This window comes from Akanthomyces muscarius, chromosome 1 (genome assembly GCF_028009165.1).
Source record: "Akanthomyces muscarius strain Ve6 chromosome 1, whole genome shotgun sequence".
NCBI classification, from domain to species: Eukaryota; Fungi; Ascomycota; class Sordariomycetes; order Hypocreales; family Cordycipitaceae; genus Akanthomyces; species Akanthomyces muscarius.
The window spans coordinates 6,803,320-6,831,310 of NC_079241.1; the positions used below are offsets into that span (position 1 = coordinate 6,803,320).

The 27,991-nt window shown below is 54.3% G+C and overlaps 11 protein-coding genes across 13 annotated transcripts; 8 read left to right on the forward strand and 3 right to left on the reverse strand.

Annotated features, from left to right (window-relative positions):
• Positions 1-518: 518 nt before the first annotated feature.
• On the forward strand, positions 519-1,631 carry LMH87_007314 (uncharacterized protein; the record flags this gene model as incomplete). Its single annotated transcript, XM_056192381.1, has 1 exon — positions 519-1,631. One exon carries the CDS (start codon positions 519-521, stop codon positions 1,629-1,631), a length of 1,113 nt encoding a protein of 370 aa, XP_056060606.1.
• A 791-nt stretch (positions 1,632-2,422) lies between these two features.
• LMH87_007315 (uncharacterized protein) lies at positions 2,423-3,647 on the forward strand (the record flags this gene model as incomplete). The annotated part of the gene is made up of 4 exons (XM_056192382.1): positions 2,423-2,557; positions 2,617-2,831; positions 3,002-3,342; positions 3,397-3,647. 4 exons carry the CDS (start codon positions 2,423-2,425, stop codon positions 3,645-3,647), a joined length of 942 nt encoding a protein of 313 aa, XP_056060607.1.
• Positions 3,648-4,754: 1,107 nt separating this feature from the next.
• Positions 4,755-6,455, forward strand: LMH87_007316 (uncharacterized protein; the record flags this gene model as incomplete). The annotated part of the gene is made up of 1 exon (XM_056192383.1): positions 4,755-6,455. The coding sequence occupies one exon, from the start codon at positions 4,755-4,757 to the stop codon at positions 6,453-6,455; it is 1,701 nt and encodes a 566-aa protein (XP_056060608.1).
• A 439-nt stretch (positions 6,456-6,894) lies between these two features.
• LMH87_007317 (uncharacterized protein) lies at positions 6,895-9,832 on the forward strand (the record flags this gene model as incomplete). Its single annotated transcript, XM_056192384.1, has 2 exons — positions 6,895-6,967; positions 7,020-9,832. The coding sequence occupies 2 exons, from the start codon at positions 6,895-6,897 to the stop codon at positions 9,830-9,832; spliced, it is 2,886 nt and encodes a 961-aa protein (XP_056060609.1).
• A 2,178-nt stretch (positions 9,833-12,010) lies between these two features.
• LMH87_007318 (uncharacterized protein) lies at positions 12,011-14,536 on the forward strand (the record flags this gene model as incomplete). Its single annotated transcript, XM_056192385.1, has 1 exon — positions 12,011-14,536. One exon carries the CDS (start codon positions 12,011-12,013, stop codon positions 14,534-14,536), a length of 2,526 nt encoding a protein of 841 aa, XP_056060610.1.
• Positions 14,537-15,409: 873 nt separating this feature from the next.
• Positions 15,410-17,390, forward strand: LMH87_007319 (uncharacterized protein; the record flags this gene model as incomplete). 2 transcript variants are annotated; one of them, XM_056192386.1, is made up of 2 exons in its annotated part: positions 15,410-17,095; positions 17,163-17,390. In XM_056192386.1, the coding sequence occupies 2 exons, from the start codon at positions 15,410-15,412 to the stop codon at positions 17,388-17,390; spliced, it is 1,914 nt and encodes a 637-aa protein (XP_056060611.1). The 2 variants fall into 2 exon arrangements, with proteins under 2 accessions (XP_056060611.1, XP_056060612.1); XM_056192387.1 differs by lacking the exon at positions 15,410-17,095 and having other exon boundaries at positions 17,124-17,390.
• A 497-nt stretch (positions 17,391-17,887) lies between these two features.
• Positions 17,888-19,753, forward strand: LMH87_007320 (uncharacterized protein; the record flags this gene model as incomplete). The annotated part of the gene is made up of 2 exons (XM_056192388.1): positions 17,888-18,701; positions 19,446-19,753. The coding sequence occupies 2 exons, from the start codon at positions 17,888-17,890 to the stop codon at positions 19,751-19,753; spliced, it is 1,122 nt and encodes a 373-aa protein (XP_056060613.1).
• A 114-nt stretch (positions 19,754-19,867) lies between these two features.
• On the reverse strand, positions 19,868-20,965 carry LMH87_007321 (uncharacterized protein; the record flags this gene model as incomplete). The annotated part of the gene is made up of 1 exon (XM_056192390.1): positions 19,868-20,965. The coding sequence occupies one exon, from the start codon at positions 20,963-20,965 to the stop codon at positions 19,868-19,870; it is 1,098 nt and encodes a 365-aa protein (XP_056060614.1).
• Positions 20,966-21,464: 499 nt separating this feature from the next.
• Positions 21,465-23,449, reverse strand: LMH87_007322 (uncharacterized protein; the record flags this gene model as incomplete). Of its 2 annotated transcripts, XM_056192391.1 has the most annotated exons (5): positions 21,465-21,887; positions 21,941-22,114; positions 22,171-22,207; positions 22,276-23,302; positions 23,359-23,449. In XM_056192391.1, 5 exons carry the CDS (start codon positions 23,447-23,449, stop codon positions 21,465-21,467), a joined length of 1,752 nt encoding a protein of 583 aa, XP_056060615.1. The 2 variants fall into 2 exon arrangements, with proteins under 2 accessions (XP_056060615.1, XP_056060616.1); XM_056192392.1 differs by having other exon boundaries at positions 21,941-22,202.
• Positions 23,450-24,631: 1,182 nt separating this feature from the next.
• On the forward strand, positions 24,632-25,390 carry LMH87_007323 (uncharacterized protein; the record flags this gene model as incomplete). Its single annotated transcript, XM_056192393.1, has 1 exon — positions 24,632-25,390. The coding sequence occupies one exon, from the start codon at positions 24,632-24,634 to the stop codon at positions 25,388-25,390; it is 759 nt and encodes a 252-aa protein (XP_056060617.1).
• Positions 25,391-25,513: 123 nt separating this feature from the next.
• On the reverse strand, positions 25,514-27,384 carry LMH87_007324 (uncharacterized protein; the record flags this gene model as incomplete). Its single annotated transcript, XM_056192394.1, has 5 exons — positions 25,514-25,640; positions 25,697-25,788; positions 25,850-26,395; positions 26,481-26,733; positions 26,798-27,384. The coding sequence occupies 5 exons, from the start codon at positions 27,382-27,384 to the stop codon at positions 25,514-25,516; spliced, it is 1,605 nt and encodes a 534-aa protein (XP_056060618.1).
• Positions 27,385-27,991: the final 607 nt, after the last annotated feature.

Genomic DNA, 27,991 nt, shown 5'->3' on the forward strand with positions numbered 1-27,991 from the left:
ACCGAATTTGAGTAGCACGTCATAGTGTGTGCGCGTTCTGAATGGTAGCTGCACTGACGCCTTTGCCTCTCGTAGGTAGTATTACATGCGAGTCGCTCCGAACTGTCACAGACACGACAGCTCGTTGCACATGTTTTCTATAAGCAATATATAATACATGAGGAAGTATGTAACATGCATGAGATGCTAGCAATACAGTCGCAGCTGAACTTCAAAACTCGCAGTGGCAATATAGTGGACATTGACCGGTGAGCTTTTGCCTGATAGTCCTTGGCTGTGTCCCAACAAGGGATGATGGCTGCTCAATCATGCAGCGAAAGGAAATTAATGGAGGTGTGGCACAACAGGAGTGCGAGCAAGAAGTTAAAGGTGAAAATAAAAATTGTTGCACGTATATAAGGCCATCTGTCCACAACGGCGTTCATTACCATTTACTCAACCGGCTATCACAAGTCATATTGTGCTCCCCTCTCTTTCCAATACTTGTTATAATTCTGAAAACCCAACTATCTATCAACATGTACACTATCGGAATCATTGGCGCCGGTCACGTCGGGTGTGCACTTGCCTTCGATCTCTCTGAGCGAGACAACAAGGTAGTCCTAAGGACTATGCTAGGGCACCCCGGGAACACTCCGAATATTCTGGCCAACGATGGCTATTTGGTAGCCACGGGCCTTTTTAAGGGCCGTGTCTCTGTGGAAATCGGCCACGGACTGTCGCAACTCACAGAGTCCATCATCTTGGTCGCCATTCCATCAACCGGCATCGACCAGGCCCTTGATGAGCTTGCCGGGCATGACTTGAGCAACAAAATGCTTATTTTCATTGCGGGCAATTCCGGTGCTATCAAAGCTCATATGACAACAAACGCAAGAGGCATTATGGAAACGGCCACAGCGCCGTACAGCTCTCGCGTCAGTGCCGACGGCAGCGTCAGCGTTCGAGGCATCAAGAAACGCTTTAAGATGAGTATCATTGCCCCAGATATGGAGGAGGACGACATGGCACAGATTGCAAGGCTCTTTCCAATGCCAATTGAATGGTGCCCAAGTGTCTTGGAGACTTTTCTGTCTGCCGTCAACGGTGTTATCCATGTACCGACAACCTTGATGAACCTGGGATGGACAGAAACCACCAATGGCGACTTTTACTTTTATCGCCAAGGGATGAGTCCCGGGGTCTGCACTGTCATTGAGGCCCTGGACCAGGAGAGAATGGCCGTGGCCGCGGCCTATAATGTGCGCTCCAAGTCGGTGGTGGAGACCCTCAACAACTACTATGGAACAAACGAGACGACTTTCCGCAACTTTGTCAACACGACCGTGGCACACAATTCGACTAAGGGGGTGCAGAAGCGATTCATAGACCAAGACGTCCTGTGCTGGCTAGTGCTCTGCTCTGAGCTAGGCTCACGAGCCGGTGTCCCCACCACTTCTATCGACACGATGATAATCTTGGCATCGGTCCTTATGGGCACGGACTATAGGGCTACAGGAACTACGCTCAAGTCACTCGGGCTTGAAACTGCGACAGTGGAAGAAGTCAGCAGATTTATTCGCGGTGGCGAAATGCCTGACGTTGCTGTGCAAGCCAAGCAGGCCAAGGCTCAGCGCTTGGCTGTCTTGTGATGGCGGAACTCTGCCAAGCGATGAACTCGGGTAGATGCGCTACTTAGCTTAACAATTGAAGCACAGTTTCAGTGTGACCTGCTAAGATCAATATTATCCTTCCGTACTACCACCATGTGTTAGAGTGCCGATCCCAAGGTATGACGCTGTTCTCGCCCTCGGAGGAGTGTCCAGATGTGGCGCTATAACGGGAGTTACTGACAACCGTAACATGAAAGTTTGAAGTGCATTTATTTTCAGTAATAGTGGGAAGAGAATCTGCATCCATCATGCCAAGTCAATCTCTGTAGTAAGCTTGTATTAAGCTAATATCGCGGGAACACTCTCTGTGACATTGTACGACGTATCCTAAGCCAAGCACATCCCTGCCGGCTCGGGAACCTTTAATCTACGTGGTACCGTAGACGGAACCTCAATCTCAGAGTAGATCCTCATCCGATACCAGGCTGCTATGTCGTGACTTTTGTGAAAGGATGTCCTTGACTGATCGACTATCTCAAAGTATTACTCCATGTGTGACCTTCTACCAGACCACGGAATTCTGCCTTCGCCACCTTCGCGCTCACCGAGATACGTCGTCAATATGTAGTCAGACGCGGGATTCAAGTTTTGTCTTCGAGGTGCAGGTGTTGTCAATAGTCTTGCAACCGAGGTGCGCAATCCTGAGCAGGAATGCTCGCCTAGCTGCCGGAGAGCTATAAAAGATGGTTTACGTGGTGGATGGGGCGAATTCTTTTCCAAATTTACCAAAGACCCAACACTACATCTTGAAAGTGACGGCAAAAGATACTATGGATACTCAGACCACTCAGGGCTCTGCTGCCCGGCTTCTGGCCGACCAGTCCCAAGGACAGTGCAAGAGCCGCATTCCCACGTCCTACGATAAGGCTGCCGAGGCAGGCCTCGAAGGCTACCCAGCCGCCAAGGTACGTAATATTAATCGCGAACTAGAACATCAATCGTTCAAACTTACAGCGAGTCGCAGTATCCTCACTACTTGCCAACCTGGGACCCGAACCAGAAGTACCCTCCACTGAAACCCTTTGATCACCACGACCGCGGTAGGGATGCGGACCCGTCCTTTCCGGAGTTGATTTCCAAAGATGTGTCTGTGAAGCACCTCAGCCCCACGATTGGTACCGAGATCAGTGGCGTGCAGCTGAGCAGGTTGTCTGCTGCAGGCAAGGACCAGCTAGCGCGGTATGTGTCGGAGCGCAAGGTTGTCGCATTCCGCGATCAAGATTTTGCCTCCCTGCCTATTTGCGAAGCGGTCGAGTTTGCTCGATACTTTGGCACGTGCAACCAACTTCTGGATCGCCGGCAGGGTTCCCAGAGGTGCATCTGGTCCACCGTGCAGCTGGCTATCGAAGCTCCAGTGTCTACTTTGAGGCTCACACAACGTCTGTTGTCTGGCACTCTGACGTTACATATGAGGCGCAGCCCCCCGGAATTGCGTTCATCTACTTGCTGGAGAAGCCGGAGACGGGCGGTGACACGCTCTTTGCCGACACTGTTCAGGCGTACCGCCGTCTGAGCCCGGCCATGCAGGAGCGCCTCCACGGCTTGACCGCCACGCACTCAGCTGTTGAACAGGCCAACGCCAGCAAAGTCCGTGGTGGTACCCTTCGGCGCGAGCCCATCGTTTCCACCCACCCAATTGTGCGAACCCATCCAGTGACGGGTGAGAAGGCTCTGTTCGTCAACCCGCAGTGTAAGTGTGACCCCCCACAGTCTGTCGATGCATTCTCCACTAACCTTGTCACAGCCACTTGGGAGATTGTGGGTTTTAAGAAAGAAGAGAGCGCCATGCTCCTCAAGTTCCTCCAAGACCACATTGCGACGGGCGCAGACTTTCATGCACGCATGAAGTGGGAGGACAATAGCGTCATTGTCTGGGACAATTGCAACACGGCCCACACTGCGATCGTTGACTGGGAGGATGGACAGAGACGCCACGTTGCACGACTCACTTCCTTGGGCGAGAAGCCGTACGAGACTCCATATGCAGCAAGCTAGAGCAACTCAAGTAGCTGAGTGCATATTCTCACACGTGTGTCAGCCTGACTGGCCATGTATACTTTCTAGCAAGTTCCTGACTGAATACAAAATTCGCAATAAATCCAAATTTATGTCTGTTGGATTTGAAACATATTCAAGTCGATCAGTTTGTGCGGTGGAGTCTTGGTGATCGGGAATTGGGTTGGACTTGGCCGGGCGTGAAGGGAAAATGTGTTCCCCTGACGATATCATCGCAAGCGTGAGGGATTGGTGTAAGCCGCACGTCAAACTTAAAACCATTCTGATTATGCATATTTCAGTGCTATGCATGGTTGTGGTTCCGACATCTGTGCATGTCTCGAACCGAGTGGCGGGCACCCAATGCCAAGGGCACGCCGGAGGGCAGGACGTGATACTGCTGTCGCCATTTCGTGTAATTGTTTGCAAGAGACATCACTTAAATTTCTCAGCAGATAAGATAGATTTGGCTCATGTTGCACAGCAGCCGGTGACGCGGCAAAGGTGGCGAAGCCTGCTTTCCACGGCATGAGACTCATGTTGAGAGAAGTAGGCTTCGCCAGGCCACAGCAAGCAGTCTCATGTTAAGCTTAATAGAAGGCTGTGATCGGTAGCCAACCCCCCCCCACCAGGATTACCTCTTCTGTCAATTGTCGTTAATCAATTCTCCGCCGTGGTACTTCCACGTTCATGCTTGGCGCAAAAGTGCATGGGCGGCCTTCCGAGCGACCCCAACTATTCCCGGACTTCCGCGTTTATCCAATGAAACAACGGGATCCTGGCGTGGACAATCCACTGATGGGCACGCAAAACTACCGGAAATGCAATAATACATGACTTATCCTTGGGACGAAAGAGGCTACGTTGTGGCCACAAGTTTGCGCTTGGGCCAATCATGCAACGCGCCATGGTATGACTGTTTGTCTTGAACAATCCTGGTGAGATCTAGGCTCCGTTGCGCCTTTTGATCCGGAGCCGGCCATTTTCGGCGCCTTTAAGACTACTTTTAGTACGAAGAATCCGTCTATGACTACTTTTCTGCAGTATTGATCTCTTCGAGCTAAACTTGAGCCTTTCATGCCTACTACTCAAAGTGAAGCCATCACCATGGACACCACTCATAGCGCACAGCTGGCCTCTGCGCGTCATTCCGTCAGGTGCGCTCTGACCAGCGTTTCCAGCGCTGCCTTTTTCATGTGGAAATGGTCAATCCCATACAGAAACAGAAACCTGCCTCAAGATGATGATTACGCAGCGATATGGAAGACCGACCTTGACGAAGCATGTATCCGCGCGGCCTTACACAGTGTATTCCCGAATATTGCGCTAGATCAGCTGCCTGTCCAAGAGGAGCACATACGACAATTGATACGCCAAAGTCTTCCCCCAATCAACGAGGCACAAGAAATGACAATCGAAAAAGAAACACGCCAAAAGCAGCTGTGGGAACGGGAACCCGAAGAGGCTTGGCCACAAGTCCCAGAGAGTATCCGCCGCATGCTGGCTGCCGCCAACGCCAGCAACATGGAAAAGAAGCTACAACTGCTCACTGAAGAAGAATACCATTCTTCGCAGGGACTGAGGGCCCTATTGCGACACAAGTCCTCAGTTACCAAATCGTTTAGAATGTGGAGGCACGGATTCGCCGCTGCCGTCAGCCGCACGGAGCGAATCGGAGTTAACATCTTCTTCATCTTCCTTATATTCTGCGCCGTGTATCCAAATGTCGCGGCTGGGTTTCTCGACGAACGGTCATACAATCAGCGCTCTATAGGAAGTCGAATCATGACGTTTTTCCAACTCTTCTTTCTGTGGACGTTTCCGTACCACTCTCTGTGGCTGCTCTTCAACTGGAGCCTCGAAAGACTCTTGGGCGGCCTGGTTGGAAGCACTGTATATGCATTCATTGCAATCTTTCCGGCCGTCAGGATCGCCTACAAAGAGCCCTGGTTCCGCACCATGATCCTGGTCCTGACCATTGCGTGGCAGATGGGCGTTCAATTCTCCCCACTGGTTCGGGAGTACGTTGTGCGGCTCTTGACACGACATCAAACGAGTCGCTCGCGGCGCAGCGGCAAACACGGAACCATCTACTGGGCTTCGGTTGACAAAGCCTTACATCGCGAGCTCGTTTCGCTCGAAGCATACACCGAGAAGCAATCGAGGTCTGGTGCCACTCTACAGCCCTGGCAAGAGGTCCCAATCAAAGTGCGGACGGAAAGATATATCCGATTTACGCACTGCTTCAAAGTTGGACGTGGCGCTGAACAGCTTATTGGCCTCCTCAAAGACGATATGGAGGGAATTGTGAATATTTATCAGGACTATCTCTCTTCTGCGAGAGCTTTGCCCCCCGACGAAGATGCGCCAGAGAAGAATGTCAAGGATCACATGGAACCCCGACTCCCCAAACTCATGCTGGTCATTTTTGACATTTTCATCTTTGCTTACGTCTGCTTCTCGTTCTGGTCGCAGCCATTTACATTCAACACAGTCGTTGCGTGGAGTGCCGTGGTGATCTTCAAGCAGACCATTATCCTGTGCAAGCGCTACCAAACAGTGGCCAATGCCAGCAGATTGTTCACTAACATGGTCGCGTTCAATATTTGGGGTATATTCTTGGTATCCTTGCCTGTAACTATTGACAAGAATGTGCTTCAGGACAATGGTACCTGGGCCGCCCTGACTTTGGCCATGGTATTGGCAACGATTTTTCTCATCGAACCTATTGCTCCTCTGTTCCTTATTCTGACAGAGAAGATGGTAACGGGCTCGCTGTGGCTTGAAGATAAATTGAAACGAAAATGAGTTAATCCATTTGCTGAATTTAGAGCAGGGTGAACGTTGCGCCAGGCAAAACAAGACATATGCTAGAAGAAAACAAGTATCTAGATACGCAGTCTTGCAAGAAAGAATAGGATTTCTTCATTGATTTTTCTTCTTTTTTTTTTGCAAGTGAACGTGATGATTCGGCCCTGCGCCCGTAGACGGCCCCGGCGGTGGCGCCGAGCTGCACTCACCCGGAAACACGCTAATCCGAGTTAGGGAGCTCCCCTGGAGGGGACAGCTTGTCGCAGCGCGAGGGGCCCAGCGCTGAGATCTGTAACCACCATCATCTTGTCGCCATCCCTTCAATTCGGCTGGCAGGACTGCGGATTTATGACCCATCTGCAGATGCTTCATATTTGATAAATTTGCTTTCACTCGTCCTTCCCCGCCCTCGTCCTGTTGACGTGAGTTCGTGACAATGGGGCTGCGTTCGCCATGGACGACGCTGCTCATTGCACTGGGCATGCTCATGTGCCTTGTGATGCCTGGAGGCAAGTGTATCCGTCGTTCGGGCAATCGCAGGCTTGTTAACAGGATCATTAGCATCTGTCAAGGAACACGACTTCAAGAAATGCGACCAATCGGGCTTCTGCAAACGTAACCGAGCCTATGCCGACAAAGCCACCGCCGAAAGCTCACGATGGCAATCGCCGTACAACATCCAGCCCGCTTCCGTATCATTCAAAGATGGCCAACTCCATGCTGTTATCCAAAAGACTACCAATGCCAAAGGCGACACGGTTAACCTGCCGATCACCGTCTCATTCCTCAAATCTGGCAATGCCCGCGTAACGGTCGACGAAGAGCGACGACAGAAGCAAGACATTGAGCTGCGTCACGACAGCAAAATTCGAAAGGAGAGATACAACGAGGCCGACAAATGGGTTCTTGTCGGTGGTCTTGACCTCGATAAAGATGCCAGGGTGTCTCACCAGGACGAGACCCAGACCAATGTCCAGTACGGCAAGGAGGGCAACCTGGAAGCAGCCATCAAGTACTCGCCCCTTGAGATTGATTTCCGACGCGATGGCGCATCCCACATTCGATTCAACGATCGCGGATTTCTCAACATGGAGCACTGGCGTCCCAAGATTGACAAGGAAGAGGGCCAGGAGGAGAAGGATGGCGAGGACGAATCGACGTGGTGGGACGAGACCTTTGGAGGCAACACCGACTCCAAGCCCCGCGGACCGGAAAGTATTGCTCTCGACATTTCGTTTCTCGGATATGAGCACGTCTTTGGCATTCCTGAGCACACTGGATCTCTTTCGTTGAAGCAGACCCGCGGCGGAGGCGACAATCACAACGAACCATACCGAATGTACAACTCTGACGTGTTCGAGTACGTCTTGGACAGCCCCATGACTCTGTACGGATCCATTCCGTTCATGCAAGCCCACAAGAAGGATTCCACTGTTGGCGTTTTTTGGCTGAACGCTGCCGAGACCTGGGTTGACATTGTCAAGTCCAAGGCTGCGAGCAACCCTCTGACCCTCGGAAAGGCTGAGAAAACGAACACGGAGACACACTGGATCTCCGAGAGTGGTCTGCTCGACGTCTTTGTGTTCCTTGGCCCAACCCCTCAGGATCTTACCCGAACCTACGGCGAGCTGACTGGCTATTCCGCGATGCCTCAGGAGTTTGCCATTGGCTACCACCAGTGCCGATGGAACTACATTTCTGACGATGATGTCAAGGACGTTGATCGCAAGATGGACAAGTTCAAGATCCCCTACGACGTCATCTGGCTGGATATTGAGTATCTCGATGACAGAAAGTACTTTACCTGGGATCCTCACTCGTTCACGGACCCCACTGGCATGGGCAAGCAGCTGGAGGATCACTCTAGACAGTTGGTCATCATTATCGATCCGCATATTAAGAAGCTGGATGGATATCCCATCTACGACCAGCTCAGTTCCCAGGATCTGGCCGTCTACGACAAGGAGGGCAAGGTCTACGAGGGATGGTGCTGGCCTGGATCTTCCAACTGGATCGACTGCTTTAACCCCAAGGCTATTGAGTGGTGGAAGACGCTGTACAAGTATGACAAGTTTGCGGGCACTGCGGAAAACACGTTCATCTGGAACGACATGAACGAGCCGTCTGTTTTCAACGGCCCGGAAACGACCATGCCCAAAGACAACATCCACTTCGGCCAGTGGGAGCACCGTGATATTCACAACATCAACGGCCTTACCTTCCACAATGCGACATTTGAGGCTCTCAAGACACGCAAGAAGGGTGAACTGCGCCGACCATTTGTGCTGACACGTTCGTTCTACTCTGGCTCGCAGCGTCTCGGCGCTATGTGGACTGGCGACAATCAAGCTACGTGGGAGCACCTTGCTGCTTCGATTCCCATGGTCCTGAATCAAGGTATCTCTGGATTCCCTTTTGCTGGAGCTGATGTGGGCGGCTTCTTTGGCAACCCTTCGAAGGATCTGATGGCCCGCTGGTACCAGGCTGGTGCCTTTTACCCGTTCTACCGCGGACACGCTCACATTGACTCTCGCCGCCGTGAGCCATACCTGCTCGGCGAACCCTACACTGGTATCTTGACGCAGGCACTGCGATTGCGATATGCCCTCCTCCCTTCGTGGTACACTGCCTTTTTCCAGGCCAACCGCGACGGTAGCCCTATTGTCCGCCCCATGTACTGGACTCATCCTTCAGAAGAGGCCGGATTTGCTATTGACGACCAGCTGTTTGTTGGCTCGACTGGCATTCTCGCCAAGCCTATCGTGGAAGAAAACAAGTTCTCGACTGACATGTGGATCCCGGACGATGAAGTTTACTATGACTACACCACCTACAATGTGGTCAGCACGCAAAAGAGCAAGCGGGTTACAATTGCCGCTGCCATTGACCAGATTCCCATGCTGATGCGTGGTGGCCACGTTTTTGCGCGCCGCGATATTCCACGACGATCCGCTCTGGCGATGAAGTACGACGACTACACGCTAGTCGTTTCTGTGTCCAAGGATGGTGTCGCTGCGGGTGAGCTGTATACTGACGACGGCGACACGTTTGAGCACGAGAAGGGGCAGTACATCTACCGCAAGTTTAGCCTCACCGAGGATAGCATGAGCTCAGTAGATGCCGAGGGCCGAAATGCCAAGTCTGTCAAGGCAGGCGCGTGGCTCAAGGCACAGAACCGTGTGCACGTCGACAAGATTATTGTTGTTGGTGCGACGGAGGCATGGAACAAGAAGGAGGTTGAGATTGACTCGGAAGGCAAGACTTGGGCGGTGCAGGTGGACTACCACGCGGCGGCCAAGGGCCAGGCCGCGTACGCGGTCGTGGGTCGTGTTGGAGCCAAGATTGGCAGCGACTGGAGCATTAAGCTGGCTTGAGTGGAGCGGAAAATACAATAGATCTTGACTGGCGAGAAGCTAGATTCGATGTAAAAATAGACGCAATCTACAGATACAATTCTACAAATTGTGCCGTGTAGAAGCTAGTCTGAGCGAGGCGCTAACTGGTTGAAGATTCTGTGGAGAGCAAGACGGCGCGTGTGTGCCGTAAGTGCAATAAGTGCAGCAGGTACATGAGAAGAGTGTCATTGAGATGACAGGATGAGTGCTCGATGTGTTTTATAAAGTCTATCCGGGCTGTGGACGGCTGTGTTGCTGCTGCTGCAACGTTTCTGACATCATGGCAGCGCACAGATGCAAAGCCCGAGCGATTTAGACGGAAGACGGGTGAGGAGATACCAGGTCCAGACCCAAGACGCAGCTTGGGGGGCACTATAAAAAGCATATTGATATTGTGACAATTGATGAGTTCGGAAGTGTCGGGAGGCTTTATGTCGTCGGCATCGTTTTGCTGCTGGCACCATCTGGCGACTCTCGTATAACTAAGACAAGAGGCTTCAGCTTTGATCTTGCGCGATCCACGGGGCTTTGCAGCCTATTCTTGGCCCGGGGCTATTGATCCAGTTATAAAATAGTATTCGTAAAAGAAAATTGCGGGAAACCCAAATCGAGCAATAAAAAGAGCAGGGCAGCACGACAGGCCCGGAGACTTGGCGAGCAACACAGGAAAAAATACAGTGGGGGAGTTCTCCAGTTATGCCCACTGTTCCGCTGCAAGGCGGAAGCCATGGGCATCCACAGCGAATGTCAAGGACTCAAGGGGAACAGGATGACGACGACGATGTCGAGCGGGAATAGGGGATGGCGAATGGGCTTTTGATATTTCCGGTGACGTGTAAGCCGGCGGCGATAATAGCGCAGAAATTTTCCATCGTGTTTTTTTTTTAGCTCGTGATTGCAGCGCTAGCGAATTTTGTGTGTTGTTTGACTCAAATAAGCTGTCCGATTGTCTTGGTTCTGTTCCTGATGTTTACCGATACTAAAAAGTAGGACCTTGTCACCTTGTCTTGTACACGTAGCTAGAGCCGCTGATCATTGACCAGGAGCTTCAGGTTGTACCACCAGTCAACCATTTGAGTATCCTTATTAGGCTGCTGGTACATTGCTTGATTGCATTGCAGGCACATACCTGGAGAATGCTGCGATAAAGGTTGCGGACAGGGGTTTGGGTGATCGTCAGTGGCTTGCAGGCACAAGCCCCCTCCCTGTAACATGAACCGCTATCAGCACGTTACAGGGGCCCAGCAGGGGACAGCTGTATGCTGCCTGGCGTTTGAAAACTGGAGCTCCTAAATCGGGGCACTCCACCGAGTCCGGCCGCGGACGAACCAGCACCACCACCAGCACCACCGACGCCGCCGCCGCCGCCGCCGCCAACTAATTCGAGATTTTCAATAACCAGTGATACCGAAGCCATTGCAACCCTGCTCCCTGAACCACAAATTTTTCCTTCTGAGGCAATGCTCCGCCAAGACAATCTAGACAAATCTATCTGGCCGTGTAGCAGGTTTCTGTCCTGTGTGTCTGTCTAGCGGACCCGGCGTTGCGCGCCAGGAATAGCACAAACCGCCGGCCACTGCGCTCGGCATTCCCTAACTGGCTATTCCGAGCGCTGCCAGCTGCCCTCTCTTTTTTCTGTTTGTAGAGCCGAACATTTCCTACCTACCTCGACGGAGTTTCGTAACCTCATTCCTGCTTCTCCTTCCTCATCCTGCATTTTTCTAGCATCAATCGTTTGCTGTCGTCTGCATTTCCTATTGTTTCCCTAGCCGCATACATCTCTTTCTTCGCCCGACCTGATTAGCTTGAACCTTGATCTGCCACCAGACTACTCCGCACCGCTGGAAACCAGCAGCGCATTGCTATTTCGTCACCAAGCTCCACACGAGCCAAGCCGTTTTCAAACGACGACGTTAGACCTCACCTGATAACGACCGACCTGTCCAAGGATAAGGAGGCTTCAATTTATCCCCTTTCTCTGAATCTTCTCAAGCACCATTTATTATTCAGAATTATTCGACGCTGCGCCGTTCCGGGCCTTGACATCGCCTACTGCCAGTATCCTCTAATAGGCCCTCTAGTAGCTGGTCCTGCCGAGGAAACATTTCTTTTTTACGAATCTCTAGATTGCCGACAACAAAATACACGGCGCACAACATGGCTGGTCCTGCACCTGTGCGTCCTCCCGTGGACCGGTACAATTCGGTCGAGGACTATCACAACCACTACGGCAACCAAGCCTCCAATGACACCCTTGGCGGCGAAGGCGGCGAGCACAACGAGAAGCGAGGCATTTCCCCCAATCGACATGCCGACATGACACAGCTCAATGACGACCTCGAGCTCCTCCGTGCCGAGCAGCTCATCTCGAATCAAGAGCACGACCTGGAGTTAAAACAGTCTCGGTCCCGCAATCGCGCGCACAATGCTGTACCCGAGGACGCCTTCAATCAGATCGACGACATGCATGGGCCCGAGAAGAAAAGAAACGAAGACGCTGCCCTGTACAAGCTATGGACTTTTTTGAGAAAGTTCCCTCGTTTCATTCGCTACATTGCCTACATGCTACCCGTCGCTCTTCTGCTGCTGCTTCCCGTGCTCCTCGGTGCCTTCGCCGTGGACCAGAGACGCCATGCGGTCGGAGGCAACGGAGGCGTTAATCTGATGTGGTTCGGCATTTGGCTCGAGATTGTCTGGTGCTCCCTCTGGGTGTCTCGCATGATCACAAACCTGCTGCCGCCTATCATGCAGGCCCTCTGTAAAATGGGAGGCTCGACCAGCCCGAAAAAGTGGAAGGATGTTGGCTCCCAGTTGGAGCTGCATGCCGCCATGTTTCTCTGGTTCTTGGCCATTCTCGTCTCCTTCAAGCCCACCACAGCCCAAAAGCGCGTGGCGCCCATAGGCGGCGATGACAAGGCCGACTCGCAAAACTGGATCGACATCCTCTACAAGGTCATCATTGCTCTCTTCGTCCTCTTCACCCTCAACTTTATCGAGAAAATCATCATCCAGTGGATCGCCACCTCTTTCCACCAGCGTACATACGCCACCCGCATCGAAAACAACAAAGGCGACATCCGACAGCTCGTGCAGCTATTCGAGCATGCCAAAGCCAAGCTCGAAGACACTGACACTTTTCTCAAGGCCGAGGGCGCGCGCGTCAGCGGCGCCCAGACGCCCATGCGCGTCTTCCACGAGAACGCTCGCAACGTCCTCGGCAAGGTCGGATACGTCGCTGGCAAGGTCGGCAACGATTTGATTGGCCGCAAAGTCAATGAAAATCAGCCGCGCAAGGTTGTCACCGAGCTTCTGCGCAGCACCACCTCTGCTCATACCCTGGCCCGCCTCATCTACCGCAGCTTGGTCCGCTCAGACCGTGACACTGTTCATATGGAAGATATTCGAGAAGTCTTTGAAACTGACGAGGAAGCCGATGCCGCTTTCATGGTCTTTGACAAGGACCTCAACGGCGACATTTCCATTCAAGAGTTCGAAGCGGTATGCAACGAAATCCATCTCGAGAAAAAGGCTATTGCAGCCTCGCTCAAGGATCTTGACTCTGTTATCCAGAAGCTTGATAAAGTTTTTCTGTTCATCATTGTCATCATATCCATCATCGTCTTCATCTCCATTCTTTCGGGTTCTGCCGCGGCTGGCCTCGCTTCCGCTGGTACCTCTGTTCTCGGCCTTGCCTGGATGCTTCAGGCCACAGCACAAGAGTTCCTCCAGTCCATCATCTTTGTCTTTGTCAAGCATCCCTTCGATGTCGGTGATCGTGTCACTATCTATGGCTCCACTGGCGACAAAATGACTGGCGACGACTACTACGTCACTGAGATTTCGCTCCTCTACACCGAGTTCAAGAAGATGCAGGGCCATATTGTGCAGGCCCCCAACTCTGTGCTCAACAACCTGTTTATCCTCAACCAGAGACGATCCAACGGCCTTGCCGACCCTATTCCTCTGGTTATGCGTTTCGGTACACCAGTGGAAAGGATTGATGAGCTCAAGGCCCGCATGCGCAACTTCTGCCTCGAGAACAAGCGTGATTACCAGGCCACCATTATTTCAGAAATGGTTTCCATTGACCAGCTACGCTCATGCACCATGAATATCATCTTCTTCCACAAGACCAACTTCCAAAACGAACTGCTCCGTCTCAATCGACACAACAGGTTCGTTACGGAACTCATGGCGCAGATGCTCGAGGTTGGCATCCAGGCTCCCATGCGCATCGAACCCGGTGGCAGCCGCGACACGCCCATGTACTGGTCCAGCATGCCTGCCCCTCCCGCCTACGGCAAGGAGCAAGACGGCGACTACCAGGGCGGCGATGACCAGCACAAGCCTGGTTTTGCGCCGCTGCGCAAGCCGTCTGTTCAAAGAACGCACAATACTCCTCGTGAAATGACCATTTTGGAGGAAGAGGCCGCCCAGATGAGCTTTGGCGATGTATTTGAGAGCCGCCGCGACCAGGCTCTCGCGCGCAGAATGGCCTCCATTCGCGAAAAGGACAGAGCTGAGAGAGCTGCGGAGAATGCCGACTCGGAACCTCGCGGTTCGACAACCTCGGCGGCGTTGCATAGATCCTCAACAGAGTCGCACCGGGCGCGTTTCTTCACGCGCCCTCGACGCGATACGACCACCTCTCGCCATTCTCGCCATGACAATGAGATGGTGTAACTATGACGAATCATGACAAAATAAATATAGAACGTCAAAATTAGACGGGAGATGATAGTATGCTCCATTGCATACAGTATATACGTGGGAAGACTGCGCTCGGGCATTTAGAGGTATCGGAAATAAGACATGGTTCTCAACAATTGAAACCGACGTACAAAACATCATGCTTTGAACGGCATGTGCATCATGCTCAAAACATTCTCCACTGCCGCCCGACGACTTCATCCTATGTCCTAAGGTCCCTAGTCTTCCCAAAGGGGCAAGGCCAAACGGCACGGGGCGTAAAAGCATAACAAAAGACATAGACAGAAACAAAGTTCAGCGCACCCAGTCAAAGAAAATACCAGAGGACCATCTTCATCGGCCTCCCGAGACGGTTTGTAGAAGGTCAAACACCCTGGCGGCCCCTCCCCCCGCTCATGGAAAGAAATGAGTTCCAGGATGAAAGTCAGCAATCCACGCTGCGCTGCCCAGCCTGGCGGGGATCGTGGCGTCTGGACGGAATTGGCGTCGCGCGGCTGAACGAGCTCAGCTGGCCCCCTAACCGTTTGTTAAATTGGTTGGTTGCGTCTCTTGTCTTCATTCTCACGACGGGTGACAGCTTGACAGTCGCTTCTTCAACTGCTGCTACATTGGGGGGGGTTTTTTTTTTTTGGCGATTCTATGATGCTATGCGGCCATAGTTGTGCGCGCCGAACCGACCACACGGCCAAACGACCCCCAACAAAAGGCCTCTGGAACCCTGCAAGAGGCCACGATCCACGAAAAGTGCGACGAGAAACCGCGAAGCCGAGGACTATAAAGCTATTTTGATGCGAATCTGCAGTTCTTGAGCCCGAACATCTGCAAAACAACAAACGACGACGCACAATGCCAGCAGGCCTCGCCAGCGGCCTCCCTGCCGGCTGGGAGTGGGACTATGACGGCACGCGCTGGTTCTACACCTTCAAGGCCAACGGCCACACCCAGTACCACTTTCCCTCGGAAGGCGACGAGTTTCCCGACTTTGTTGCCGTTGGTGAGCCGGTGCCGGACCTCAAGCCCGAGGAGCGCCTCGAGTCGCACCAGCAGGTCAAGCGGGTGACGGGGGTAGCTCCCCTGATTGACAGGAAGAAGAAGAGCACTGCGGGAAACGGCATGACGGCGACAGCAAGGCCGGTGGGCATAGAGTGGGATGGGGATGTCGGCGAGGGGAGCAGCGGCGAGGAGGAAGAAGGGAAGAAGGCGGTGGTGTTTCAGCCGGAGAATTTAATGTTTCTGGGGCCGCAGACGTATGCGGAGGTGAGCCCGCTGAATGAGGACGAGGAGGAGGCGGCCAAGAGGACGGTGGTGGGCGTGGTCAAGGGCCAGGGGGAGGGGGCGGTGGTGAGTCCGGCGGAGACGACTGCCGGGACGCCCGCGGTAGATAAGTCGGAGCTGGTGAGGGACGTGCCGGAGGCAAAGAAGGAGGAGGAGGGTAGGAAGAATGAGGCTGCGGAGGTGGTTATCATGGCAGAGGTGGCGATGCCGGAGACGGCAAAGGAGGAGCCGACAACGAGGCAGGAAGAAGCCAGGGCGGAAGACGCGAAAGATACGGAGGAGCCCGCGAGGGCACCGGTGCAGCAAGGGGAGACGATTACAGCACAGCCAATGTCCCCGGCGGCGCAGCATGACGTAGTCATCGACGTCGTCACCGAAACTGACACACCACCACCAGCACATTACGCCCATGACGAGCCTCCTCCTCCTCCCGTCGTCCATCCGCAGCAGCAGCCACGCTACGAGCTACCAGCGCCCGACACGCCCTTCAACCCCGTCGGCCTCATCGCCGAGATGCCCACCGAGGACACGCCGCGCTCGCACATTGAAATCAACCCAATCCCTGTCGAGATCATGGACACGTCGGTTCTTGCCCCGATAGAGACGGCCCAGCCACCGCCGCTGGGGGTCGCCGAGTCACCGGCCGCCGTGGTGAAGCAGACGCCGCCGCCGCCGCCGCAGCAGAGAAGTAGTAGTGGCGGTGCGCCGAGGATGCATATGAAGATTAGGAGAAAGCCGACAGACCCCAACGCCTCGATCCCTTCGCCGCTGTCCGCGTCGTCCTCGGCGGTCGTGTCCCCGGCGGTCGTGTCTCCTCCGTCCGTTGCCTCGCCTTCACCAATGTCCGTGCCGACACCGCCGCCGCCGGCAGCAGCACCAGTAGCGGCGAAGGCGCAGTATAAGCCCTATGCGCCGGTATCGCCACTTCATCGCGCGGAAACGGAGCCGGTAAGAGTCCCTACGGCAACAACTGGGCCGGCGGCGCAGCGGGAGCAGCAGGAGAGCGTGACGGAACCGTCGTCGCCGGTGGCAAACCCGCAGTTGAATTATGCGCCGACGGTGCTGAGGCCGGCGGGGCAGTCGAGAAAGTCGTCGAGCGTGTCGCCGGAGCGTAAGCAGGATGATGGTGGTCTGAAGCAAGGGGAGTCAATGGGAGGAGGACGCGTGCAGAGTGGTGGCATGCCGACTCAGGAATCGGGGAGCAACGTAGCTGCGCTGGGAGGGATGCCGCGGCAACAAATACCACCGCCGGGACAGGTGCCGCTGCAAGGATTAATGTTACAGCATGGTCATTCCATCCCACCCGGCCAGATGCCCCCTCAAGGACAGACTTCACAGCAAGGACAAATGGATCCTCAAGGACCTCAAGTGCAGGGTTCTTCTCAAGGACAGATGCCTCCGCAAGGACAGGTGCTTCATCAAAGACACATGGCCCTTCAAGGATATATGGCGCTTCAAGGACAACCTCAGGGACCTCAAGGACAGGGCCCTCTTCAGTGGCAGGTTGCGCAGAACGCAATACAGCAGCCCATACAGCATGGTCGACCTATGAGCATGGCACCCGGCCAATATCCCCCGGTACCGATACCCCAACCATACGGACAGTACCAGCAGCAACCGCCTCCGATGACCCAACAGCCAGGACCTCATCAGATGGGCCAACGACCAGGGCCTGCATGGCTTGCACCGGGCCAGCAAATTCCCAAACAGAGTAGCGCAATCCCCCCTCAGCAGCAGCAACCTCCACCTGGGTGGATAAGACAGTCGATGCCCCCAGGATATCTCTCTGGGCAGCAACCGCAGCTACCACCTAACGGAAGGCATTCCATGATGGTCCCAAGCATTCCTCTTAATCAGTACCAACCGGCGCCATCGCCCATATCTACTCCAGACCAATCACTTCTGAGCCAGGGCCGCCACCAAGCGCAAACACCGGACTCTTCAGTGGTATCTCCGCCCGAGCCTAGGGCCGATAGTCGTCCCTTAGGCCCTTCGATGCTGGTATCTCCGCCCGAGCCTAGGGCCGATAGTCGTCCCTTAGGCCCTTCGATGCTGGTGCCTTCGTCGATGGAAGCGCCGCCGCAGTTGCTTCCCGCCGCGCAGCCGACTGTGTCAGCTCCCCCTCAGGAAGCACCCAAGCCAGGCAATGTCAAAGTCGGCACCGGCCCCGGCATGAAAAGCCCGACTGCTGATTCGTACTTTCCACCCGACAAGGACCATCCAATTGGCCTCGTGGGCAACGTTGCCGACCAGTTTGCAGCAGAAATGCAGGCCATCTTGGGTTCTGGGCCGAACTCCGCCACTGCAGCGAAAGCTACGAATGCTACAGAAGCAAATCCCGAGCCGAAGACATTGGTTGGGGCATCATCCCCAGGCCCGGGCCATGCGCTCGGCCGTATTGAAGAGCACGACGCAGAAAACGCATCCGTTTCTCAGGATTCCAGACCGAGCTCGGTCGCTACGAAGTTGACCCAATCCTCACAGCAACCCAGCACACCACAGCCGCAACAGCTACCGCCATCGCAGCAGAGCTCCCCTAACAACACACCCAAGCCGCCTCAAGGCTTTCTCCCGCCGCTCAGTGGACAGCCCGGGGTCGGTTCGCAAGGTCCCCGGGCAGGTATGCCACAGCCAGGACAGACGACACCAGGACGGATGATGCCTCTCAGCGGCCCCATGGGGTCTCAGGGGCCAATGCCGCCGCAAGGCCTTGCACCGCAGCAACAATGGCAGGGCAACATGCAGCGGCCTCCGTCTGTGCCACCGCAGCTACAAATGCAGCCGAATAAAGGCAAGGAGAATAAGTGGACGAAATGGTTCAAGAGCTCAAAGCCGGAGAAGAGACCTGATGCTCCTCAGGGCGGTATGCCACAGCAGCCTCCTCCTCCTCAAGGCTGGGGACAGCCGCAGCAGTGGCAAGGACAGCCAATGCAAGGGCAATCTATTCAAAGGCAATATGTACAAGGGCACCCGATTTCAGGACAGCCTATGCCGGGCCAACCGATTCAAGGACACGCGGTTCACAGGCAATCTATACAAGGGCATCCGCTGCAAGGACAGCCCATGCCAGAACAGACCACGCCAGGACAGACCACGCCAGGACAGACCACGCCAGGACAGACTATGCCAGGACAGACTATGCCAGGACAGACTATGCCAGGACAGACTACGCCAGGCCAGCCAATTCCAGGCCAGCCTGCTCAAAGGCAATCTGTACTAGGACAACCGATGCAGGGACAGCCCATGCCAGGACAGCCCATGCCAGGACAGACTATGCCAGGACAGACTACGCCAGGCCAGCCAATTTCAGGCCAGTCCGCCCAAAGGCAATCTGTACCAGGACAACCGATGCAGGGACAACCGATGCAAGGACAACCAGTGCAAGGACAGTCTATGCAGGGGCAATTTATACAAGGACAGCCTACTCAAAGTCATCCTATACAAAGACTTACAGTGCAAGGGCAGCCAATGCAAGGACAGCCAGTGCAAAAAGCTGTCATGGGTGGCCCAATGCCGCTGCAAAACATGCCGACGAATATGTATCCTCCACATCAGATGCACGCAGGACCAGGCCAAGGCCCAATGCCGCAGAGGATCTCCCAACAAGGTCCGCTCGGGTCTCACCCACCACAACAGTACATGCCGCTCCAGCCAGGCCAACCTATGCAGATGCGGCCACCACATGGTTTTCCCATGCAGCAGATGCAGCCTGGGGGACTAGGCTCGCCCGCGCCATCACAAATGATGCCGGTGCAGAGCCCATCGCAAGGTAGTGCTGCGTCTTCGCCCCAAATGGGCTTCCAAAATCAGTCACAGCAGCAGACAGCATCACCGATGCCGCACCACCTCATGCCAGCACCCCTCTCCCTGAGACCAAAGTCTGAAGTCCCTGCTGGGATGCCAGGCGGTGGGTAGCCAAGCTAAACACATCATTTGCACCTTTCCCTTTCACATATTATAGATGATTGAGCATGAAACCGAACTCTTCAGAATTTTAAGCATATTACACGGCATCAAATTTGTTGTACACTACTTTACATTACAATACATTTTTCTTTCATACTCAAATGCCTCGCGCAACTTGCATGACTCCCCCGCCGCAGCCTTTGCCATGCACGCACCACACGTCCGCCCATGCGAAATCAGCAGCACATGCAGCGGATACTTGAGCTCATCCGGCACCTTGGCGTCCAGATGCGCCTGCGCCTGCTCCCTCGTCGCCTCCTGCGGGCGCCATCCCATGACCCCCGTGAGCCTGTACACGTGCGTATCGACCGCAAAGCTTGGCCTCTGCAGGCAAAACAGCAGCACGCAGCTCGCCGTCTTGGGCCCCACGCCCGGAAACGCGAGCATCTCATTCATAGCCGCCTCGTCACTGGCGTTGAACAGGTGGTCCAGCGAATACGCCCCGTACTTGCTGCGCACCGCCTCTAGGATATTGATGATGACCTTGCTCTTGGTCGCCGCGAGCCCGCCGCACTGGATGGCGGCTTGGAGCTTGGCCTGTCCGCCAGAGGCGATGGCGTCCCAGCGGTCGGAGCCGCCGTAGACGGCGTCCATGCTCTTCTTGGCGCGCGTCGAGTTGGCCGAGCTGGTGTTTTGCGAGAGGATGGTGCGGACTAGAGCGTCCAGTACAGAGGGCGAGTCGCCGCAGCCGGCGGCCGACTTGGAGGCGACGACCTGCGCGGGACGCGTGCGCGCGCCGTGCAGGCCCGTGAGGATGGCATGGGCCTGCTCGCATTCTTTGACCGAAGGGCGCGCAAAGTCTGGGAACGGGGTGGCGGTGACGTGCTGCGTCTGCTTCTTCGACTTGGACTTCCGGGGTGATTTTGCGGCGGGCTTGGCGTCGGCGAGGGACGAGAGCGGTACCGAGGATAGGCTGCTGTCGTCGTCGGCGGCTTCGGGCTTGATTTTCGTTTTGATCTCTTGCTTGATGGCGGCCTTTTCGGAGGCGACTGTGTGCTTATTCTTGGTGATGCGCATCTGTGAGCGCAGGCCTTGACGCGCCGGCGTGGTGGCGGCAGATCTGGCGCTGCGCCGTGAATTGGCGTGGGTGGCGGCCATTGTGCGGGCTCCGTGTGTCTTTGCAGATGAGAGATTGATTTTGCGGATTTTGGAAAACAGCATTCAGTTGTGGGATGAAAAGGGGTGTCTTTTGGGGGCAGGTTCACGGGGCTTGCTGAGGTTTTGAACCAGGGGCAGTGAATGAATGACGCAGGTCGAGGCTGGGATCTCCGTTGATCGCCACGCACTTTGTAGGTGGGCCGGATCGGACCGCACCTGCATCATTGGATTTGCAAAAGAAGACGTTACGGCAGCTATCAGAAATGAACGAGTAAAATGAATAAACAACTACACTAGTTGCAATCTATTTCTTCAATGACAACGGTCTTGACTATTGATGTTCTGTATACCATCTTTGTATACCACATGTACAACGCTGACGATTTGGATGCACTTACAGTCAACACCATCGCGCTAGCATTACAGCTAAGTTAGTGTGAGGCTTGCCGTTGACACCTGACAGTCTCACTGGGATTCGAATGTAGTTTAGAAACGATTTTTGCAAGAGGATCTGACGCTATAGTTAATATTGTCATTTCTATCGACTTTGCTTCACGTCGCTTCATAGCGGCTCGGTGTTGCGCTTCAGCCATGCGAGCGCAACTTCGTCATTTGCCACAACATCCTGCGTCTTTTCCAGTGTCTCTGCATTCCTCGCATTGATCCAATCCTTCTCCTCCGGGCTGAGAAAAGACGAGTCAATCAAGTTCCTACAGTAGGGAACCATTGTCACATTCTCAAACCCATAGAATGGTGTACTGCTACAGTTTTTTGTCCTGACCTCGACAACAATCATGATGTTTTCAATGCGAATGCCAAAGCTGCCGTCTTGATAGCACCCAGGCTCGTTGGAGAGCACATTGCCAGGTCGTAAAGGGTGTTTCATAAAGGAAGGACGACTACCGATGCCCATCGGACCCTCATGGACATTCAAGAAGGAACCGACACCATGACCGGTGCCATGGCGGAAATTAAGACCAACGTTCTATGCTAGTCAGTCATAACAGGAAAGGAATTAAACAGACCATGTAAACTTACCCAGAGAAACTGTTTAGCAAGAACATTCAAAGCATGACCGGTTACTCCCCTAGGGAATACAGCTCGGTGAAGGGCAATAAGTCCTTTCAGAACGCGCGTATATGCCTCCTTTTCCTGGTCGCTCGGTGTACCGAAATGAAATGTGCGGGTGGTGTCAGTAGTGCCGTCATAGTACTGACCGCCAGAGTCGCAAAAGTACACGGCGTTGGGGTCAATCACCGAGCTGGTACCATGTCTGGCATGATAGTGCGTGATGGCGGCGCTATACTGGCCAGTCTATTAGCTTCATCCGTGAGACGATTGCGTGGGAAGGGGTTGCTGAAGCACAATCTTACTTTGATCCGGTGCAAGAAATTGTCTCAAAGGAGTTGCCAACGAAAAGAGGCTGCTTTTTGCGTAGCGCCAAGAGCTTATCCGCTGCCTCCGCCTCGGTGATAGTGGTGTTCTCTACTATGAGCTGGTGCTCGAGCCAGGCAGAATACGATGTCAACGCAGCACCATCACGGATATGGCAGGCGCGCATTCCTTGAAGCTCCACCGCGTTCTTGATTGATTTGGCTTGAGCGATTGCTCCGACTTCCACTGCCCTGTCGCCACGGAAAGCGGCTCTTAGAGCCCACGGCGCCTTGTTGGTGATTAGGTACTTGCCCTCGGTAGCTTGGTCAACATCCCCGTAAAAGCTGTCGTAGGGCTTGACGCTGACATTGTTTACTGCGAGGTGTTTGTTGACGGACTCATCGACCTTGAGCGCATCGACGTACAGCACGGCCTTGTCGGTTGCGACAAAGGCGTAGCTATAAAATACTGGGTTGTACCTGACATCGCTTCCACGCAGGTTGAAGAGCCAGGCAACCTCATCCAGCATAGTTATGTACATGCCGGAAGCGTCATTTTTCAAGATGACGTCGCGGAGCTCAGCGAGCTTCGCCTTGACAGACTTGCCGGCATACTTGTCAGGGTGAATGAAAACACTGCAGGTCGGCGGGGGTGGTTGCTCATCGCCCCAGATCTTGTCAACCAGGTTGTCCGTCACGGCAACTAGTCCAGAGCCTCCCGCCTTCTGGATTATCTCTGTCAGCTCCTCGGCGACCGCTGGCGACATTAGGGTGGGATCGACGGCGGCCGACTTGCCATCCTTGCATTTCTCAGCCAGCCAGTCCTCCCAGCCGTCGTCAAACAACGTCCAGTTGCCGTCTAGCTGTCGCGCGACCTGCTTGAGGTATCGACCGTCGGTGGTGAGAGCTGCACCCTCTTCACTGATGGCAGCCCACCCTGAGCCCCCGCTGAACCCTGAAATGTAAGCTGAGCGGTTGAAGCAGTCTGCCACGTATTCAGAAGCGTGGGAATCATCCGGCGGCACGACTATGACATGTGAGTTTCACTGGATCGATGCTTTGTGTGTGGGAATCAAGTCTCACTGTAAGTGGTGACGTTGTTGCGCCTCATAAGCTCACGCAGCTGCGCAAGTCGGAGGGAAGTGTTGACCTTTTGCATGATACCCGAAGACATTAGACCTTTTCAAAAGCAACGAATGAAGAGAAAAATTTACAGCTTCTCATTTCGAACAAAGAAATCGTCAAGTTGATGTCCAACAGTAAAGCGGGGGGCGGGCTGCTAGCTTCAGCATCGACAGGCCGGGCGACCCAATCGACCCAGGACTTTTGCGATATAGCTAATCTTCGAGCTTCCTCGCTTCAATACTTGTAGCAACTGCGGGTCGCGGAAACATCGTCAAAACCAAGTCCACCCTCATTAGTTGACCATGGCCGTTTTAAAGCGACCATTTTATTATGACATTGAGAGTGGCCATGGTCAACCTATCAACCAGGTACGCTAGCCAGTCTGCAGCCTGCCCTAAAGCTAAGTCTGACAACGGTCGGTAGCTTTCCGATACAGCGCTACCTGCTGTAGGCACTGTAGGCACTGTAGGCACTGTTACCACCGCTATAAGCATCATTACCAGCACAGCGCCAGTTCCGCCGCCGCCAGCACCCAGCACTCCTGTAACCTGCCCCAGACATCCGTACTCACCCGGTTTGCTTGCTGCCACCGAAGCGACAGCACGGTGAAATCGACAATTTGCGTGTGTGCGCAAGGATTGTAAATCTTGCATGAAGTTTTCATACGATTCTTATTGCAGCTACTAGCCACCACGCCGGTTGTTCACCTGCACGAGCCTCCGTTCATCTAGCTGTCCCCAGGCCTGCAATCGTCACGCATACTGTTGACTAGCCATTCCGCTACACTTCTCCCCTCGTGGCTTTTCACCTGGCTGGGATGCCGGGATTTTTGGGGTTTCTCCGGCGAAGACGTCAAAAAAACCATAAAGATGGCCTCCCCCGACTGCCTAACACTGGACTCCCTTTGGCTGCTGGCGTGACGCCGCCGTCGCCTGTTCCCTCGCCGGACGCAACTGCAGAAAGCGCATTCTTCCAGAAGCTCCCCGCCGAGCTACGTCGACGAGTTTTGATTGCAGCATTCGGCGCAAGGACAGTGCACATGAATCTGGCCCTCGAGACACTGCCCCCCAAAGGAGCACGTCCGCAAGCCGTTCTCGAGGCTCAACGCCGCGCGAAGCAACGTCATGCCGCCACGCCGCGCCACTTCCAAGGGGACGACGCCTTGCCGCAAGAATGGAAATGGCGAAGCTCCGTCTGCCACTCGGGATGCTTCGATCACCGTTACTGGGCCATGCAGGCACCTCCTCGAGGTCCGGCACCGCTTCAGAGGGAAGACGACTGCTTGGTCGGAGATGCCAGCTGCGACTTCTTCACCGATATCCCCCCGCCTGAAGGGTGCTTCGTAGGCATTCTCGGGTGGCTTTTGACCTGTCGCCAAGCATACCTCGACGGCGTTGATGTGCTGTACGCTACAAATACCATTCGGCTGCACGGGACGCACATATTCTACAACCTGCCCAAGCTCATTTCCCAGCCGCGCCTTGGCGACATCTCCACCGTCTCTCTTTTCTGGGATTTGGGGCAACCTGGTTTCTGCGGAACGTATCGTATCCCTCAAGAGTTCATCGGCCTTGAGGGCCTCGAGACTCTTGTCAACATCCTGCCGGCTTCGCTACCCGGCGTGAGACGCCTGCATCTCTCCCTCTTTGGGTTCTGGTGGCAAGACCTCCAGCTCCGTGCTCGTGGAAAGCGGTCTGAAGAGATGTTTCGCGCTACCGAGGATCTTTTACAAACAACCCTGACTGGCCTGGTAAAGCTGCCATCACTCGCCGACTGCAGGATATCTCTCCCCTTCAGCATCTATCAGCCATGGGTAGAGGAAGCCACGGATACGACTACAGCTTCGGGTGATGTCGCTGTACAAACTTTGTGGCGTGAGTTGCCGCGAGGTATCGGCTCAAGTGGCCAGACGGAAGCCAGCATAACGGGCTATTGGGTGCATAGCGGCGTCCAAGACTTGCCCAAAGAGCAGTTGTTTGGCAATTATTGAACAGCTCGGCAGTGTTTGAACCATGGGACTCTCGTCGACTTGAAACAACTTTATTATCTATTTAATTGAAAGGTTTTGGAAGCTGGCTCTTCCTTCAATCTGTCTGCCGCCTCAACTCATCATCTACGTGGGAATAGGAGCGCCACTAGAAATTGTTGTCACTGGACCGCTGATGCCAATGCAGTAGTAGTAGTTCAGCCAAAGGCCGCTACAGTCTGTTGCAACTGCCGGGTTCCAGGCATAAAAGTTGCTGCGACACGGTTAGCTCATGTGCCTTTCCTTTCACCTGGTCTCGCCACGACTTACTCCAATTCAATTTTTGCCGCATTCGCAATAGACCAGCAGCCGTCTCCAGACTGGGCGCGATAGAATCTGTGGCATGCAGCGACCATGCCATCCTGCATTTCACATCAGCAAGGTTTTCGGGCCCAGCTGTCTATTTTATCTTCATTGACTTACTCGTGTTGGCGACGGCGTGGCAATCTCACCGCCCCCTGATGTCGTAGTTGGTGTCGATGTCGTAGACGTCGGCGTTTTGCTGGGCGACGTCGTGCTCTGGCCAGTCGTGGTTGCGGAACCGCTCTTTGTCGTGGAAGGGTCAGGCGTAAATGTCGTCGGAATGGGCCTGGTACGAGTCGTCGGCGTGCCGGGTACACCAACGCAGTACCACGCGCCGTCGGTCATGGCGTCGCAGTCCTTGCCGACGCTTGGGTTCCACTTGACAAAGTCGTCGCGGGAGAAGACGTCAAACATGGCGGCAATATCGTCGCAGGACTCACCATCGCGCTGGTACCAGTGCTTGCAGGTGCCGTCCTGCCCGCCGGGCACGCTCGTGGGACGCGTGGAAACGGTCGAGGGCATGGCGGTGACGCCGTCGGGCCCGACGATGCAATACCAGTAGTTTGCCCACAACCCGTCGCAGTTGCCATCAAGATCAGGGTTCATCTTGAAGAAGTCTTCCTGGGTCAGGATGTTGCCATCGACAATTTTGCGACATGTATCGCCCTGTAAATGACACTATGTGAGCAAACGGTGCTTTTCGGTGCAAGAGGCATGGCATCTGCTTGTCTGCAAGGGAGTGATTGCTTACTGCTTGGGCTTGATACCAGTCTTTACATCCACTGATAACGCCGTTCATTGTGGGTGATGCAACAAAGCTGCTGTTGACAGGTGGTAGTGTCGACGGAGTGTAAGATCCAGTCAGCGTTGGCACAGTTGCTGGGGCATCTGTTGTTGTCCAGCTGAAGCTAACGGTGACGTTTCGCGTTCTGATGCTAACGCAGATCCACCAGCCGTCGAACAAGCCAGTGCAATCCTCTCCTAGAACTGGATTCCAGCTCAGTCTGCATGATTGGCGACACGGTTAGCGGGACTGTTGGCGGTTCAAGGAAGGACAAATAAACTAACAGGTTTTGTCTCGTCAACCAGGAGTGTGCGGCCAGGACACGCTCGCAGCTGTCGCCAGCTGACGGCAGATACCAGTCATCGCAGTCGGCAGGCTGGCCAGGCTGGGTTCTCTGCGGCGGAAAGGTGTTCTCGACAGATGTGGCCGTGACTTTCCAACTAGTCACAGGGTAGCGAGTCGAGTACGGATCCGTGTTGGTGGACGAGGTTTCCGACGTTGGCGAAGAAGACGAAGAGGTGGTCGGGGTGGTCTTGGTGCTCGACGATGTTGTCGTGGTGGTTGTCGTCTTGGTCGACGTGGGCTTGGCGCCCACGCCCACGCAGTACGAGTAGCCGACCCAAAAGTTGGTAGCGCAGTCATCCTTGACGTCGGGATTCCACTTGTAGAAGTTGTCGAGAGAAATCTTGTACTTTTGCGAGATTGTATAGCACGAGTCGCCCGAACCTTCCTTGACCGTGTGGAATGCGTTGCAGTTTGACACAATGTTGGGCATCGTCGGTCCCGACGGCTGAGTGTCCTGTGCCAGCGCATGACGAGCAGCGCAGAGCAGCGCTCCGAGCAGCACGCCGCTGTCTAACTGCAACTTCATCTTTGGCGGCAGACGTTTTGTTGTTGTCTTTTGTTGCGGAAGTTGGTGTTCTCCTGTGATTCTTCTCACGAGAGAGAGAAGAGGCAACTGTAAAAGACGTCTTTAGCCAGACTCTCCAAAGATTCTCCAAAGATTGACAATGGCGCAACAGAGGTACTGCGCAAGGGAAGCGAGTAGAGACAATCTCTATCCGCCAAGCTATCGCTGAGTATTTTCCGCTACCTGAGTCGCTTCAGCTTCAGTACTCTTCCTGCGGACGAGTATGAGTCTGGCCAACTTGATTGATCACAGCCAGTACTGAAGGATTATCGAACTCCATTGCGAAAGCAGTATATTGCCAAGACCCTAAACAAGTAAGTACCGGTATCGTCTTGGTATATTTTCGGACCTTTTCGCACTGCCGTGATGACCGGTGGGCTGGTGGCAAAGCGCATTCCAACTGCCGTTGTGGTTCCCGACATGCCGACTTCTGCAGTGCAATATCACAAAATCCCGCACTAGTACTGCGATTCAATAGTCTCCGTTAAGCCCCTATTCTTAGCGGACGAATGAAAACATTTGACACAGTTCATCGTTGCAGAGAACCCGAAGCCATGTGGCGTTGTGC